This window comes from Adelges cooleyi, unplaced genomic scaffold (genome assembly GCF_023614345.1).
Source record: "Adelges cooleyi isolate 19-005CV unplaced genomic scaffold, UGA_ACOO_1.1 ACOO_flye_CR_arks_rails_tigmint_CR_PRNA_40, whole genome shotgun sequence".
Lineage (NCBI taxonomy): Eukaryota > Metazoa > Arthropoda > Insecta > Hemiptera > Adelgidae > Adelges > Adelges cooleyi.
Window position 1 is genome coordinate 586,832 of NW_026096079.1, and position 14,506 is coordinate 601,337.

Below are 14,506 nucleotides of genomic sequence, written 5' to 3' on the forward strand. Positions count from 1 at the left end.
TTATGCAAAATAAATTATTTTGTTTTATGCGACGTTTAATGTAAAGTTATTATGAATAGTTAAAGAGACAATTTCACCGTGCAAACGACTGTAGTACATATTTTGTTTGCCACGTGACATAGATATTTTATAACAAACGTTTTGTTTTCGGCCGTGTACTTATACTACCTACTATTATCAATTGTAAAGATTTTCGTCAAAATGTAATTGTATATTTATTAAGACAATTATCAAAAAACTGCAAATCAGTGAGGTTGGAGAGCATACTGAGGACGGTTAGGTAATTGGTCTACAGGAATTATATATATAACTGATAAAATTACTTTTAAACTACTTTAAACGCTTCGACGCAAACCTTTAATTAGCTTGTTCAAAACAGTACAGCCAAAACCATGCACGGTATCGATAAACCAGCACTGTAAGAAATTGTCAAAACAATTCTTGGGACCTCCCCATTTTTTTTTTTTTCAAAAATATAGTGACATAAATCTCACGTTAGGAATACTATTGAAATGTCGACGATTTTAGTTACAATTTTTGTACTCAATAAAAATGTTTATTTCCATTACAATAAACCTTTGTGGTCTGAACAGAATGCGCCACCATGTGAGTAAAATACTTTTTATGAGATTTAAATAACTGAAATTTATAAAAGTAACTTTTAGCTTCGATGCAAAGCGGGGAAGGTATTGGTTTTACTGTAGTGTAGGCTTTTTTGTGTCTGGAAACACTGTATTTTTTTTAATACTGAACCAATTCTTCCGAGTAGTAACTCTAGGTTTGTAGGACAAATTATTAATGTTGTAAAAATTAGCACAACAAGTTGAAATAAATTTACATTTATCAAAAGAATTTTCTAGAATCTTAAACTAAAATATTTCCCCGTGTTAAATTAATAAGATTTAAAATTTTCATTAAATTTGATTAAATCAAACAGTTTTTGATTTACTTCTGTGGCGATGTTGACTGCCGTGATGGTCAAATTTTATCTTACTCTAACATAATGGACTTAATTAAAAAATATTTTTTTTTTAGAAGACGGACTCAAGAGCAAATGATAATGGTGAAATCAAGTTAAACGAATAGGAATAAAAATGTACAATTTATTGATGTTTTATACTAAGATCCTTAATATGTGAAACATTTATAAGATTAGCACCATCTATATTATACGTAAACAGTTCAAAAGATCGTTTACGACAAAACGTGATCTGAAAATATTTAGAGATATATTTTAAACATAGACCATTTGAAATTTACAACACACCAGTTATAAACTCTGTTTAAATTCTCCTGCTAATTGCGAAAATAAAAACAACTCAACCAACACTTGTACAGAATTTACATCATCGGCCAAATAGAAACAGCAAGAATGATGGAATAAATCAGCAAGATCATAGATACACATTTAGAATAGTTATGAAGATAAGTGCCCACGCTAGAAGACTCCACCGATAACACGTATTCCGGAAGAAATAAAATCATTAATACTAACTTTATGCGACCTATTTAAAATAAGGGTTCTTCAGTTCAATTTTTTTTAATTTATCAATTACAACAGTATGATTTAATGAAGCAAGCATTAGTTAATATCAATAAAACATTGCATCTACACGCCCTCTGATCGCAACAGTAGAAACAATATCTAAATAAAATACAACTAGATATAACAATTGTCGATTTAATATTAAATAGTATTATTGTTATAATATTGATTATAAATTAAAATCGTATAATTTGTTTTTGCGGTACACTAATGCCAATCAGCATAAAGAGTATTAAGATAAATATGAAAGGGTGTTAAATTATTCGAATAAATACATACTAATAAAAAAAAAATGTACATAGAACCCAGTGCTTTTTTCTACTCCAAATCATTTTCCAGCTTACACCATTTTATTTTTTTAATTTAAGATATTTTCGTTAACTATGCATCCTAATATACAATATTGAAATCCAATAAAAATATCCTGAGAAACAAAACACTTCGTAATATGAATTTATGAATTTCATAGAGTTTTGATTCTTTATGTATAATTATGTTAATAACAAAAAAAATGTATTTAAATTTGGTTTTAAGACAGTAAACAATCTCAGTAAGTTCTACTCAGTTACAAAATACCTAAATACTATAAACTACTCATTACTTTCTTGATTCTATTTTAACGTAACATCCGTTAATAAATTCCAGTGCTATGGTACACGATAGTTTAAGTTCCTTTGGCGTAGGGCATTTTTCTGATGGCGAAAAACGGGAGGACCTTACAAGAGTAGATATCGCAGTCTTCATTTGGAGCATTGCGTATTTCATTCCAATACAGTTTCGTGTGCCACCACTAAAGGGAATGTACGCAAAAGGATGACGACTGCGACAAACGTCAGGTAAGAAGTTGTCAGGATTAAATTTTTCTGGATCCTTATAGCTTTGTGGATTTAAATGCAAACAATAAATGGGAATCGCAATAATTGTCTCTGTAACAAAATAATATTTCACTACTATTAATTAGGTTCTGTGAAGACATGTAATTTAAAAACATTTATTTTTTATTTTTAATAGGTTCTACCCGCCGGGATTAGATATTTTCCAATCATCATTTCGTTTTCTACTTGTCTGTGCACTAGAGGAACAGCTGGATAAAGTCGCATGGTTTCTTTGATCACACGTTCTAAGTATTCCATTTTTTGTAAATCCTCGTATGTAGGCGGTCGACTTAAATCACCATCCGAAAATATTGAATTTATTTCTTGATATACCTAGGGTCAAATATAATTAAATAATTTTAATTTTTTACAAATATGGATTTGTAATTTATTACAGAAATAATTACATTTTGTTGAACATCTTGATGATGAGCCAGCATAAATATAATTAATGAATTTGCTTTTGCAGTTGTTTCATGTCCCGCTTAAACAAAATTTTGGAAAAAGTACTTCTTATTGTAAGTTAAAATAGTAATTTTTGGTGGTAGGGTTTTGATTTTAAAGAGAAGGAGATGTAGAACATATAATGTATTAAAAGGGTTTACAAGTATATTAACAGAAACATAACAATAAATAATGCATCAATGAAATACCAATATTTTTAACTAAAAAAAAAAGCTAGAACACATTGCTAAAATTTACTTTTTACCGCTATAGAATTTGAATAATATATTGCTTACCACTTATAATGGTTATAAGTTCGTCCTCCATTTCTTTATGTGTTATTTGATGTTCGTTTGCTAACAGAATTTCAATTAGATGTTTAGGCTTTTGATAACTACAATCTTCATCACGACACTCGTTAATAGTAGAATTAGCTTTTTCATTGATTTCGACTTTTTTCTTCTGGATTAAACTATTTACAAATTTATGCATTAAATGTTGACTATTTCGTTGTTCATGTTTTCTCGACGACAGTGAAAACAAACTCGAAGTATAAAACCACGGACTTGAAATTCTGTATGCAACGATCTAAAACAAAACAGTAAGCTGCATAACAGAATTTAATTACAACATTGTTAGAGCATAATAATATTTTCTCAGTCTCGCGTGATCTAATGTGGCAACTATAAAAAATAAAATAAAAACAAATAATTTTTACTTCTGCTAGACGTGCATAACTATTTCGGAAATCGCGGTTTTCTTTGTTTTGTGAATTATATTCTTGTCCCAACGCTGTTCTACCAATAGTGTCCATCGATGCTAGGTCAAAAAATCGGCCTATTTCAAGTTCAATTGGTTTTCCTTTACTTTTTTCACTCAATATGTGTTCAAGAACTTTATATTCTTCGTAGAATAAAGTAATCAATGATTTTAAATTTGAATACTTTAGCCATTGATTTATAATTTTCCTAAATAACGTACGTTTTATTAATTATTCATCTCCTTAAAATAGGAACAGTTTGTTTCCTTAGTTTCTTATAAAATATTTATAATCATGATATTATATAATATATCATATATAGGAGGAGTGGCTGAGTGGGTAAGGCGACAGTGTGTTAGCGCTCACTGTCGCCGGTTTGACATCTCATGCAGCGTCGGCCCTGCATGGCCCGTTCAGCTACATGATGATAATGATTATATATATTTATAAATTACAATATTTTACCTGTTTTTTTTATAGTCATGAACATTGTTAGTTGTAATTAGCCCCTTCATCGAGAAAACATCTTCAATTAACGAATAAGGTATATCCTTTTGAAAAGAATTGACACTATTCATTACTATTTCTATATCTTTGGCGTTGGATATACAAACAACCAGCTTGTTAAACAACCAATATTTAAATAATGAATGCTCGTACCTTTAACATATAGAGCTCGTTTTATAATTTGTCTATAAATATATATATTATATATTTAAACAATTAACATAATAATCACAATCAAAGATTCTTGCATTTAATCCAATTTTAATATATTATACCTTAAAGTTCTGTAGCATGTATGTGTTTCTAAAGACATTTGTGTTAATAATTTGGGCCACAGTAAAAAGCTAACTATTCCCGAATTGATCATCACATTTCGTTGAAAAAATCGTGATGGTATTCATTGGTTCAAGGCTACATTATCCCACAAAATGTATGCAAGTAAACTAAGAGTATTTACTTTCTTGTATAATAATAAGCTAGTCTTACTACATTGTCTTTATAGTATTCAACAAATTGGAAGAGACACGTATTAATTGTTTATTAAATTAAAAATTTTTTCAGTAACTAGATCAAACCATACCACAAAACCCCACATGATTATTCACGATTACTTACTTCTTGCATAACAGTTTCATACTCTCTAAAAACTTTTCTTGTCCTCGAGTTATAATCGTTAGGTTACCCACAATAAAATGACCTTTTGGACCAGGTATTTGAGCAGCCAAAGTAATTTGTCTTTGTTTTTTTATCCTTTGAATAATTACTATCGATATAACTAACAGGATAGTAAGTGTAATGGATTGAAAATAACTCATATTATAAATCTGAAAAATAAGCAAAATATGAATTAAAAACATTTAACTTACAATATTTTTTGACTCATATCAATCTAAATTCCTGATGGATTAATATAGTTATACAGTGTGTACTTTTTAATGATGTTATGGTTTCACTGTTGTAAGTTTTAAAACAAATATTACATTTTTTAAATTTTGGTTCCTTATACAAGTTTTTCTTGGAATATAATTTAGCGTACCTTAGTATATATTTCTCTAAAGAATGTTGTATATATTAATAGTACTATTATAAAAAAAACTCTATATTCCATCCATGACGAGCAAAATATATATTCATATAAGTAAATATATATGTTTTCTTAAATTTAATGACGTAATATGCTTGTTAAGGTTAACTACATAAAGTACCAAAACATAAAATGTATTTAACATTTTTAGTAAAACTTACTTGTTGAAATGGAAAATTCATGTTTTTTGCTGATGAAATTCTTTAGTCATATACTCGTAGTGTGTACTTTATATTGATATTATGGATTCACTATTGTAAGTTTTAAACACAAATAGTAAATTTCTGATAATCTGGTTTTTTATATAAGTTTTCCTCGGAATTTAATTTATTGTATATTATATTATGTTATTTCATTTTTATTTCCACGGTTTCTCTTCGATAATAACTCTTCAATAATTAAAAGTATATAGTAATATATTTATTTTTAATATAAATGTAAATATTTCATCCTAAATTTTATATAATATGCTTCAGTAAATTTTGAATAACTTGAAAAAAATGTTTTAATTAAACTTGGAAACTAGCGTTTGGCAATGAGTTATTCAAAATAACCTAGTAGGAAATTTTGACATATGTATATTATACTTTTTTTAATTAATTAGCAAGCTAAAAAGACGTTACGCAATAATACACATTATATCAAATTAAAAAAAAACGTAAATAAGAAGCCACTATATTAGAAAGAGACTAGGTTCTATTTGGACCTACAACAGGTTATAAAATATTATCAGAAAGTATAAAATATTATTGTATTAAGAAGTATAGTTGTTATTTTTTTACAAATGCGTGCTTTATTGTCATAAGTATTATGTAGTTCTAACTTTCTACTGTATAAACACTATTATTTACTAATATTTTTTAATTTGATTAATAAATTTAGCAAAGATATTGGCTTGACATAGTTTTTAATTAAGGATAAGACATTTAATATCTCTTACAATATCCGAAATTTTATCAATTTTCGTTTTATGATGCATATTATTTATTTTGTATAGGTATATAAAAGGTTATAGTATTTAAATTCACTGTTTTTTTGTACTCAGATAAAAATAATTCAACATTCCACCCTTCCACCAGATATAAATTTTAGTTTTAAATAACTTTTAATCTAATAACCCAAACCTTGTTTTCAACCACTTTACTTCCAAACTGTCGCGATTTAAGAATCTTTTTGGCGTCTGAACCGCGGTTTAACACTACTTCCTAATATGGCCTACGAAAATTTTTTTGTTCGCCTATTTAGTTGATAATCGATCAACTAGAGAACAGCGAAAGTTACACGGCTGACCTCACATGTTTAAATTCATTGCATTCAATAAAGCCTTAAAGACCTAAGACGACCTAAAAATATCGTAAAAGAATCTTAAATTTGAAAAAGAATATTACATATACAATTATGTTTAATTTTTTTTAAATAACTTAAAGGTGCATTGCTGTAAAATTTTTTATTGTGTGTTTGTACTTTTTTCTAAATTAAAGATAGTTATTCCATTAGAATTCTTAACTTTAAAAAACTACACAATTTTGTTTAAAACATAATACATTTTAAATTATAATCTGATTGTCTGATTTGAATATTTCTCAAAATGCTTCATAATATACACCACGATCATAAACTTTAAATAGCAATAACTTTTGAACAGTGTGTTATAAAAAACTTTTTTAACATTTGTGTATTTAAAATATTAATCGATTACAGAATAGTCCAACAAATTTATTGGTTCCCATTTAAAATTTTAAAAGTTAATACCATGCTTGCGCTAACTACTTATAGTATGATTTTAGATTCAAGCGTTAAATGTGCCTAAAATAAAACCTACCAATATCCAAATATCTGAATTTGAAAAATTAATTAAATAAACTAATTAAATAAAACTAATATATAAATGCAATTGTTATAACATCCATTTTAATTTGACCTTAACTAGAAACAAACATAATGTTTAGATAGATAATGTTATTTTTTAACTTTTATTATTTTATTTTAATATTCTTTTATAATTTGTACATGTGTATATTGACAGTTAATATAACTTGTACTTAAAAAAATATTCAACTGTATTATAATACGTAATTTTTTTTTATTCTTATGATGAGGCATCATTAAACATCTAAATGAATATATTTTATTTTGTATAGGTATACAAAATGTTATAGTATTTAAATTAACTGTTTTTTTGTACTCAGATAAAAATAATTCAACATTCCACCCTTCCTCCAGACCAAAATTTTAAATAATAAGAGGAGTTTCGTTGGTTATTATTTATAGGTAATAATAATATTTCTATCCGTTTTAATTTTAAACTTTAATAATTAAATAATATTGAAAATATAATCTTTGAAGCAATAAAACACAGTAAAAATATGGTTTAAAATTATTAACAGAAGATATTTAATGCCAACTTTAGTGTCTTGTAAAGATTAATTTAGCTAATCTTGGAAGCTATTGTTTGAAAATGTGTTATTCAAAATTACCCAGTAGGACATTTTTACATAATATTTATACCATAATTTTTAAATTAATTAGCATTTAAAAATCGTTTCGTAATAATACACATTATATTAGATTAATAATAAAACGTAAATAACAGAGTTAAAAAACCGTGGGAATTGGTTCGTAAAAGTTACACTTACATTGCTGAAATTTAGCCTGCGCACAAACGTGTAGTCTGTTATAATTATTTAAATAAAACTAATTTATAAATGCCATTGTTATCAAATCCATTTTAATTTGACCTTAGCTAAAAACAAACATTATGATTAGATAGATAATGTTAGTTTTCAACCTTCATTACTTTATTTAAATATGCATTTATAATTTGTACATATTAAGTATATTTACTGATAATATTATTCCAACTCATTTTAAAAACATTTTCAATAGTATTATAATACTTAATTGTTCTTATTCTTAAGATGAGGCATCATTAACCATCTAAATGCATATATTTTATTTTGTATAGGTTTACAAAAGGTTATAGTATTTAAAAGGTTTTGGTATTTAAATTTACTGTTTTTTTTGTACTCAGATAAAAATAATTCAACATTCCACCCTTCCACCAGACATAAATTTTAATTTTAAATAACTTTTAAAGTAATTATCCAAAACTTATTTTCATCCACTAAACTTCCAAACTGTCGCGATTTAAGAATCTTGTTGGCGGTTGAGCCGCGATTTAACACCACTTCTTATTATGGCCTAAAAAATGTATCACTTTTGTTCGCCTGTTTAGTTGATAATCGATCAACTAGAGAACAGCGAAAGTTACACGGCTGACCTTACATGTTCAAATGCATTGCATTCAATAAAGGCTTAAAGGCCTAAGGCGACCTAAAAATATCGTTAAAGAATCTTAAATTTGAAAAAGAATAATACATTTACAAATATGTTTAAATTTTTTAAAATAACTTAAAGATGTTTAAATTTGTTATTGTGTGTTTGTTTTTTTCTAAATTAAAGATAGTTATTCCATTCAAATTCTTAACTTTAAAAAACTAAACAATTGTGTTTAAAACCTAATACATTTTAAATTATAATCTGATTGTCTGATTTGAATATTTCTAAAAATGCTTCATAAAATACACACGAACATAAACTTTAAATAGCAATAACTTTTGAACAGTGTGTTATAAAAAACTTTTTTAACATTTGTGTATTTAAAATATTAATCGATTACAGAATATTCCAACAAATTTATTGGTTCCCATTTAAAATTTTAAAAGTTAATACCATGCTTGCGCTAACTACTTATAGTATGATTTTAGATTCAAGCGTTAAATGTGCCTAAAATAAAACCTATCAATATCCAAATATCTGAATTTGAAAAATCAAAATCAGCTCTAAAATTTAGACGTTTTCTTCATATTTTAGATATCTTACAATGTAATATGGCTAAAATCAATTTAAATATAATACAAAAATAAATTTGTTTAATTTATGTATTCGAAAAAGTGACTAAAGGCATGATATAGTTGATATGATATAGTTTTAAAATGTTGATTAATAGGTAGATTTTCATTGAGAATGGCTCAAAGGTAACAATCATCTTTTTACCCGTTGTAAGATTAAACTTTAATTCTTAAATAATATTAATGTATCATATTTCAGGCAATAAAAACACTGTAAAAAAATGTGGGTTTTTATTAATATGAGATGGTATATTTGCTAACTTTAGTGCCTTGTAAAGGTTAACTACATAAAGTACTAAGACATGTTTGAAAAATAAAATAAAAACACGTATTTAATATTTTTAGTAAAACTTACTTGTTGAAATAGAAAATTCATGTTTTTGATTGCTGTTGAAATTATATAGTTTCAGTGTGTAAGTCTTAAACACAAATGGTAAATTTCTAATATTCTTGTTCCTTTTATACGTTTTTCTTAAAATTACATTTTTTGTATATATTATACCTATTAATGTTTATTTCAATTGTTTCTCTTCAATTCAGACTTTAATTAAAAGTATACAATAATTTGATTATTTTTAATATAAATGCAAATATTTTATACTAAATTTAATGTAGTATTCTTCATTAAATTTTTTTCACATAATGAATTTGTACATTAAACTTTCTTATAGAGGGGAATTTTAATAACGCATTATGAATTTAATTTTTATATTATTTTACAAGAATATAAAGCTTAGAACATCTATAATACGGCCAAGTAAATGAAAATTATAAAAAATTCATTAATTATATTATGATACAAATTACTTACTCGAAAGCAGCATCCATTTTACATAAACAGCGTGGAAGTACAAACAAAATGGTAAAATATCTCGTAATAGATGAAAATATAAATGAATGCCAAAAATAGACTTCTAATAACTTTCTTTAAGTTTAACAATTCTTAGCATTTTCTTGATGGTTTTGATGTGAATAGGTAATTATAACTATAATTACCCATTCACAAATATTGGTACCTAACATTTCAAATGTTTCTTTTTCTTCAATAATCTATTTTAAATGATTTATGATTTATGTTATCCACAAAAAAAATCTTCCTTCAACTGTATGTATAATAATTCCAACTCTGTTCATAATTTAATATATCAGTTTGAGGTTATCTATGTTAAACGGTTTTTTACAGTTGATTGATTGAATAATTTGTTAGTTTAACAAAAACAGACTTCTAATAACTTATTTAAGTTTAACAATTCTTAGCATTTTTTGATTGTTTTAATAGGTAATATTTAATTTAGTTTAACACGAATTGACCTTGCCCGATATTATGATTTTATCATTTATGGTATATTTTATGGTCTTGCAGTTTTAAATTATTGTACTTTTGATTTTGATTAATGAAATCATACTTTATGAGTTATTATGATGGTATAAATACTGTTTTTGTATTATATAGCATATACTAGTTTATAAATGTTTGGGTAATATTTTTAAGAATTTTTTTTTATATAAATTTTATATTATTGACATAATGTGTACATTATAAAAAATACTATTTATGTACCGAAACATAAGGCGTTGATCTTTATGCGTATCTACAAGAGTAAGTATACTACTTTATTGGAGTTACATAACTAACACCAAAAACTATAAAATAAAGGATTTCATGACTTGTATGTCATTAAATCTATTGTTATATAACCTTTTTCTTTAAATGACCCACTATGTGTTATAAAAAATTGTGCCTAGTTGCGAAAAATAATGTTTTCGGTTGCTGATGAAATTATATTATACAGGTATCCCACAAAAAAAGACAAATGAAATAACTTTTTTTTTTTATATATTAAGATAAATACAGGCTTTAACGATTTAGTTATTATCCTAAGTGTACATTCTATATAGGAAATTAAAAATTATTTATACACCGCGTGTAGGCTTAATCTATATTATCTTTTGTTTAAGTGAATATTTTTAACTTTTTTTTTTCAATCAATTTATACTCATTTGCACTATAAGCACCATATTTTTTATTGCACTTTACTATTTTATTATTTTTAATTTTTCAAAATTTGAGTAAAGTTTCACGTTTAAACACTCAAAAGTCAAAATTCAAAAAATAATCAAAAACGTTGTCAAATTGATCACAACAAGGTGGGACACATTTTCAGTGTTCAAAAGAATTTTTTAGAATCTTATACTAAAACATTTTCTTGTCATTAATTAATATGACTTAATTTTTTCATGAAATTTAATTAAATCAAACAGTTAACTAACTAGTTTTTGGTTTCCATCCGTGATGATTATGTTCACCGTGATGGTCAATTTTTTTCTTATACTTTCTAGAGAAATCTAACATCATAAACAACATAAAATAATATTTTTTTTTTATTTGACGCATTCAAGGGCACATGACAAAGATAGTTAAAGTTATACAAATAGGAATAAAAATGTAATAACATTTTTTAGCTTTACACTAAGATCCTTAATATGCGAAACATTTATAAGATTAGCACTATACGTAAACAGTTCAAAAGATCGTTTACGACAAAACGCGATGTGAAAATGTTTAGAGGTATATTATAAACATAGACCATTTGACATTTACAACACACCAGTTATAAACTCTGTTCAAATTCTCCTGCTAATTGCGAAAATAAAAACAACTCAACAAACACTTGTATAGAATTTACATCATCGGCCAAATAGAAACAGCAAGAATGATGGAATAAATCAGCAATATCATAGATACACATTTAGAATAGTTATGTAGATAAGTGCCCACGCTAGAAGACTCCACAGACAACACGTATTCCGGAAGAAATAAAATCATTAATACTAACTTTATGCGACCTATTTACAATAAGGGTTTTTCAGTTCGACTTTTTTTAATTTATCAATTAAAACGTTATAGATTTAATGAGGCAAACATTAGTTTATATCAATAAAAAATGGCATCTACACGCCCTCTGATCGCAACAGTAGAAACAATATCTAAATAAAATACAACTAGATTTAGCAATTGTCGATTTAATATTAAACAAAATTATTGTTATAATATTGATTATAAATTAAAATCGTACAATTTGTTCTTGTGGTACACTATTGCCAATCAACATAAAGAGTATTAAGATAAATATGAAAGGGTGTTAAATTATTCGAATAAATACATATTAATAAAAAAAAATGTACATAGAACCCAGTGCTTTTTTCTACTCCAAAACATTTTCCAGCTTACACCATTTTATTTTTTTAATTTAAGATATTTTCGTTAACTATACATCCTATTATACAACATTGAAATCCAATAAAAATATCCTGAGAAACAAAACACTTCGTATTATGAATTTATGAATTTCATAGAGTTTTGATTCTTTATGTAAAATTACGTTAATAACAAAAAAAAGTGTATTTAAATTTGGTTTTAAGACAGTAAACAATCTCAGTAAGTTCTACTCAATTACAAAATACCTAAATACTATAAACTACTCATTACTTTCTTGATTCTATTTTAACGTAACATCCGTTGATAAATTCCAGTGCTATGGTACACGATAGTTTAAGTTCCTTTGGCGTAGGGCATTTTTCTGATGGCGAAAAACGGTAGGACCTTACAAGAGTAGATATCGCAGTCTTCATTTGAAGCATTGCGTATTTCATTCCAATACAGTTTCTTGTGCCGCCACTAAAAGGAATGTACGCATAAGGATGACGACTGCGACACACGTCAGGTAAGAAGTTGTCAGGATTAAATTTTTCTGGATCCTTATAGCTTTGTGGATTTAAATGCAAACAATAAATGGGAATCGCAATAACTGTGTCTGTAACAAAATAATATTTGACAACTATTAATAAGGTTCTGTGAAGACATGTAATTTAAAAACATTTATTTTTTATTTTTAATAGGTTCTACCCGCCGGGATTAGATATTTTCCAATCATCATTTCGTTTTCTACTTGTCTGAGCACTAGAGGAACAGCTGGATAAAGTCGCATGGTTTCTTTGATAACGCGTTCTAAGTATTCCATTTTTTGTAAATCCTCGTATGTAGGCGGTCTGTTTAAATTACCATCCGAAAATATTGAATTTATTTCTTGATACACCTAGGGTCAAATATGATTAAATAATTTTAATTTTTAATAAATATGGAATTGTAACTTATTACAGAAATAATTACAATTTGTTGAACATCTTGATGATGAGCCAGCATAAATATAATTAATGAATTTGCTTTTGCAGTTGTTTCATGTCCCGCTTAAACAAAATTTTGAAAATAATGCTTCTTATTGTAAGAAAAAAATTAATTTTGGGGGTTGGATTTTGATTTTGAAGAGAATGAGATAAGTTGTTTCCTTATTTGTTATTATAAGAAGAACATATGATGTATTCAAAGGTTTTACAAGTATAATAACAGAAACATAACAATAAATATTGCATCAATGAAATACTAATATTTTTAACTAAAAAAAAAAGCTTGAACACATTGCTAAATTTTACCTTTTACCGCAATAGAATTTAAATATATTGTTTACCACTTATAATGGTTATAAGTTCGTCCCGCATTTCTTCATGTGATATTTGATGTTCGTTTGCTAACAGAATTTCAATTAAAGATTTAACCTTTTGATAACTACAATCTTCGTCACGACACCCATTAATCATAGTTTTTGCTTTTTCATTAGTTTCGACTTTTTTCTTCTGGATTACACCATTTACAAATTTATGCATTAAATGTTGACTATTTCGTTGTTCATGTTTTTTCGATGACAGCGAAAACAAACTCGATATTAAAAACCACGGATTCGAAATTCTGTATGCAAAGATCTAAAACAAAACAGTAAGCTGCATAACAGAATTTAATTACAACATTGTTAGAGCATAATAATATTTTCTCAGTTTCGCGTGATCTATTGAGGCAGCTATAAAAAATAAACTAAAAACAAATAATTTTTACTTCTGCTAGACGTTCATAGTTATTTCGGAAATCATGGTTTTCTTTGTTTTGTGAATTAAATTCTTCTCCCAACGCTGTTCTTCCAATAGTGTCCATCGATGCTAGTTCGAATGCATAGCTTATTTCACATTCAAATGAATTGCTTTTACTATTTTTACTCAATATGTTTTCGAGAATTTTGGATTCTTCGTAGAATAAAGTAATCAATGATTTTAAATTTGAATAATTTAGCCATTGATTTATAATTTTCCTAAATAACGTACGTTTTATTAATTATTCATCTCCTTTAAATAGGAACAGTTTGATTCATTAGTTTCTTATAAAATATTTATTATCATGATATTATATAATATATCATATATAGAAGGAGTGGCTGAGTGGGTAAGGCGACAGTGTGTTAACGCTCACTGTCGCCGGTTCGACATCTCATG

General features: G+C 26.3%; 2 protein-coding genes across 2 annotated transcripts; both read right to left on the reverse strand.

The window, feature by feature from the left end:
• Nucleotides 1-1,103: 1,103 nt before the first annotated feature.
• LOC126841638 (cytochrome P450 4C1-like) lies at nt 1,104-3,679 on the reverse strand. The gene is made up of 6 exons (XM_050578219.1): nt 3,584-3,679; nt 3,162-3,453; nt 2,829-2,905; nt 2,565-2,754; nt 2,267-2,472; nt 1,104-1,211 (listed from the first exon to the last, which is right to left on the reverse strand). The coding sequence occupies exons 1-6, from the start codon at nt 3,677-3,679 to the stop codon at nt 1,104-1,106; spliced, it is 969 nt and encodes a 322-aa protein (XP_050434176.1).
• An 8,527-nt stretch (nt 3,680-12,206) lies between these two features.
• LOC126841650 (cytochrome P450 4V2-like) lies at nt 12,207-14,236 on the reverse strand. Its single transcript, XM_050578233.1, has 5 exons — nt 14,076-14,236; nt 13,654-13,945; nt 13,299-13,375; nt 13,035-13,224; nt 12,207-12,942 (listed from the first exon to the last, which is right to left on the reverse strand). Exons 1-5 carry the CDS (start codon nt 14,169-14,171, stop codon nt 12,614-12,616), a joined length of 984 nt encoding a protein of 327 aa, XP_050434190.1. The 5' UTR covers nt 14,172-14,236; the 3' UTR covers nt 12,207-12,613.
• Between the last annotated feature and the right edge of the window lie 270 nt (nt 14,237-14,506).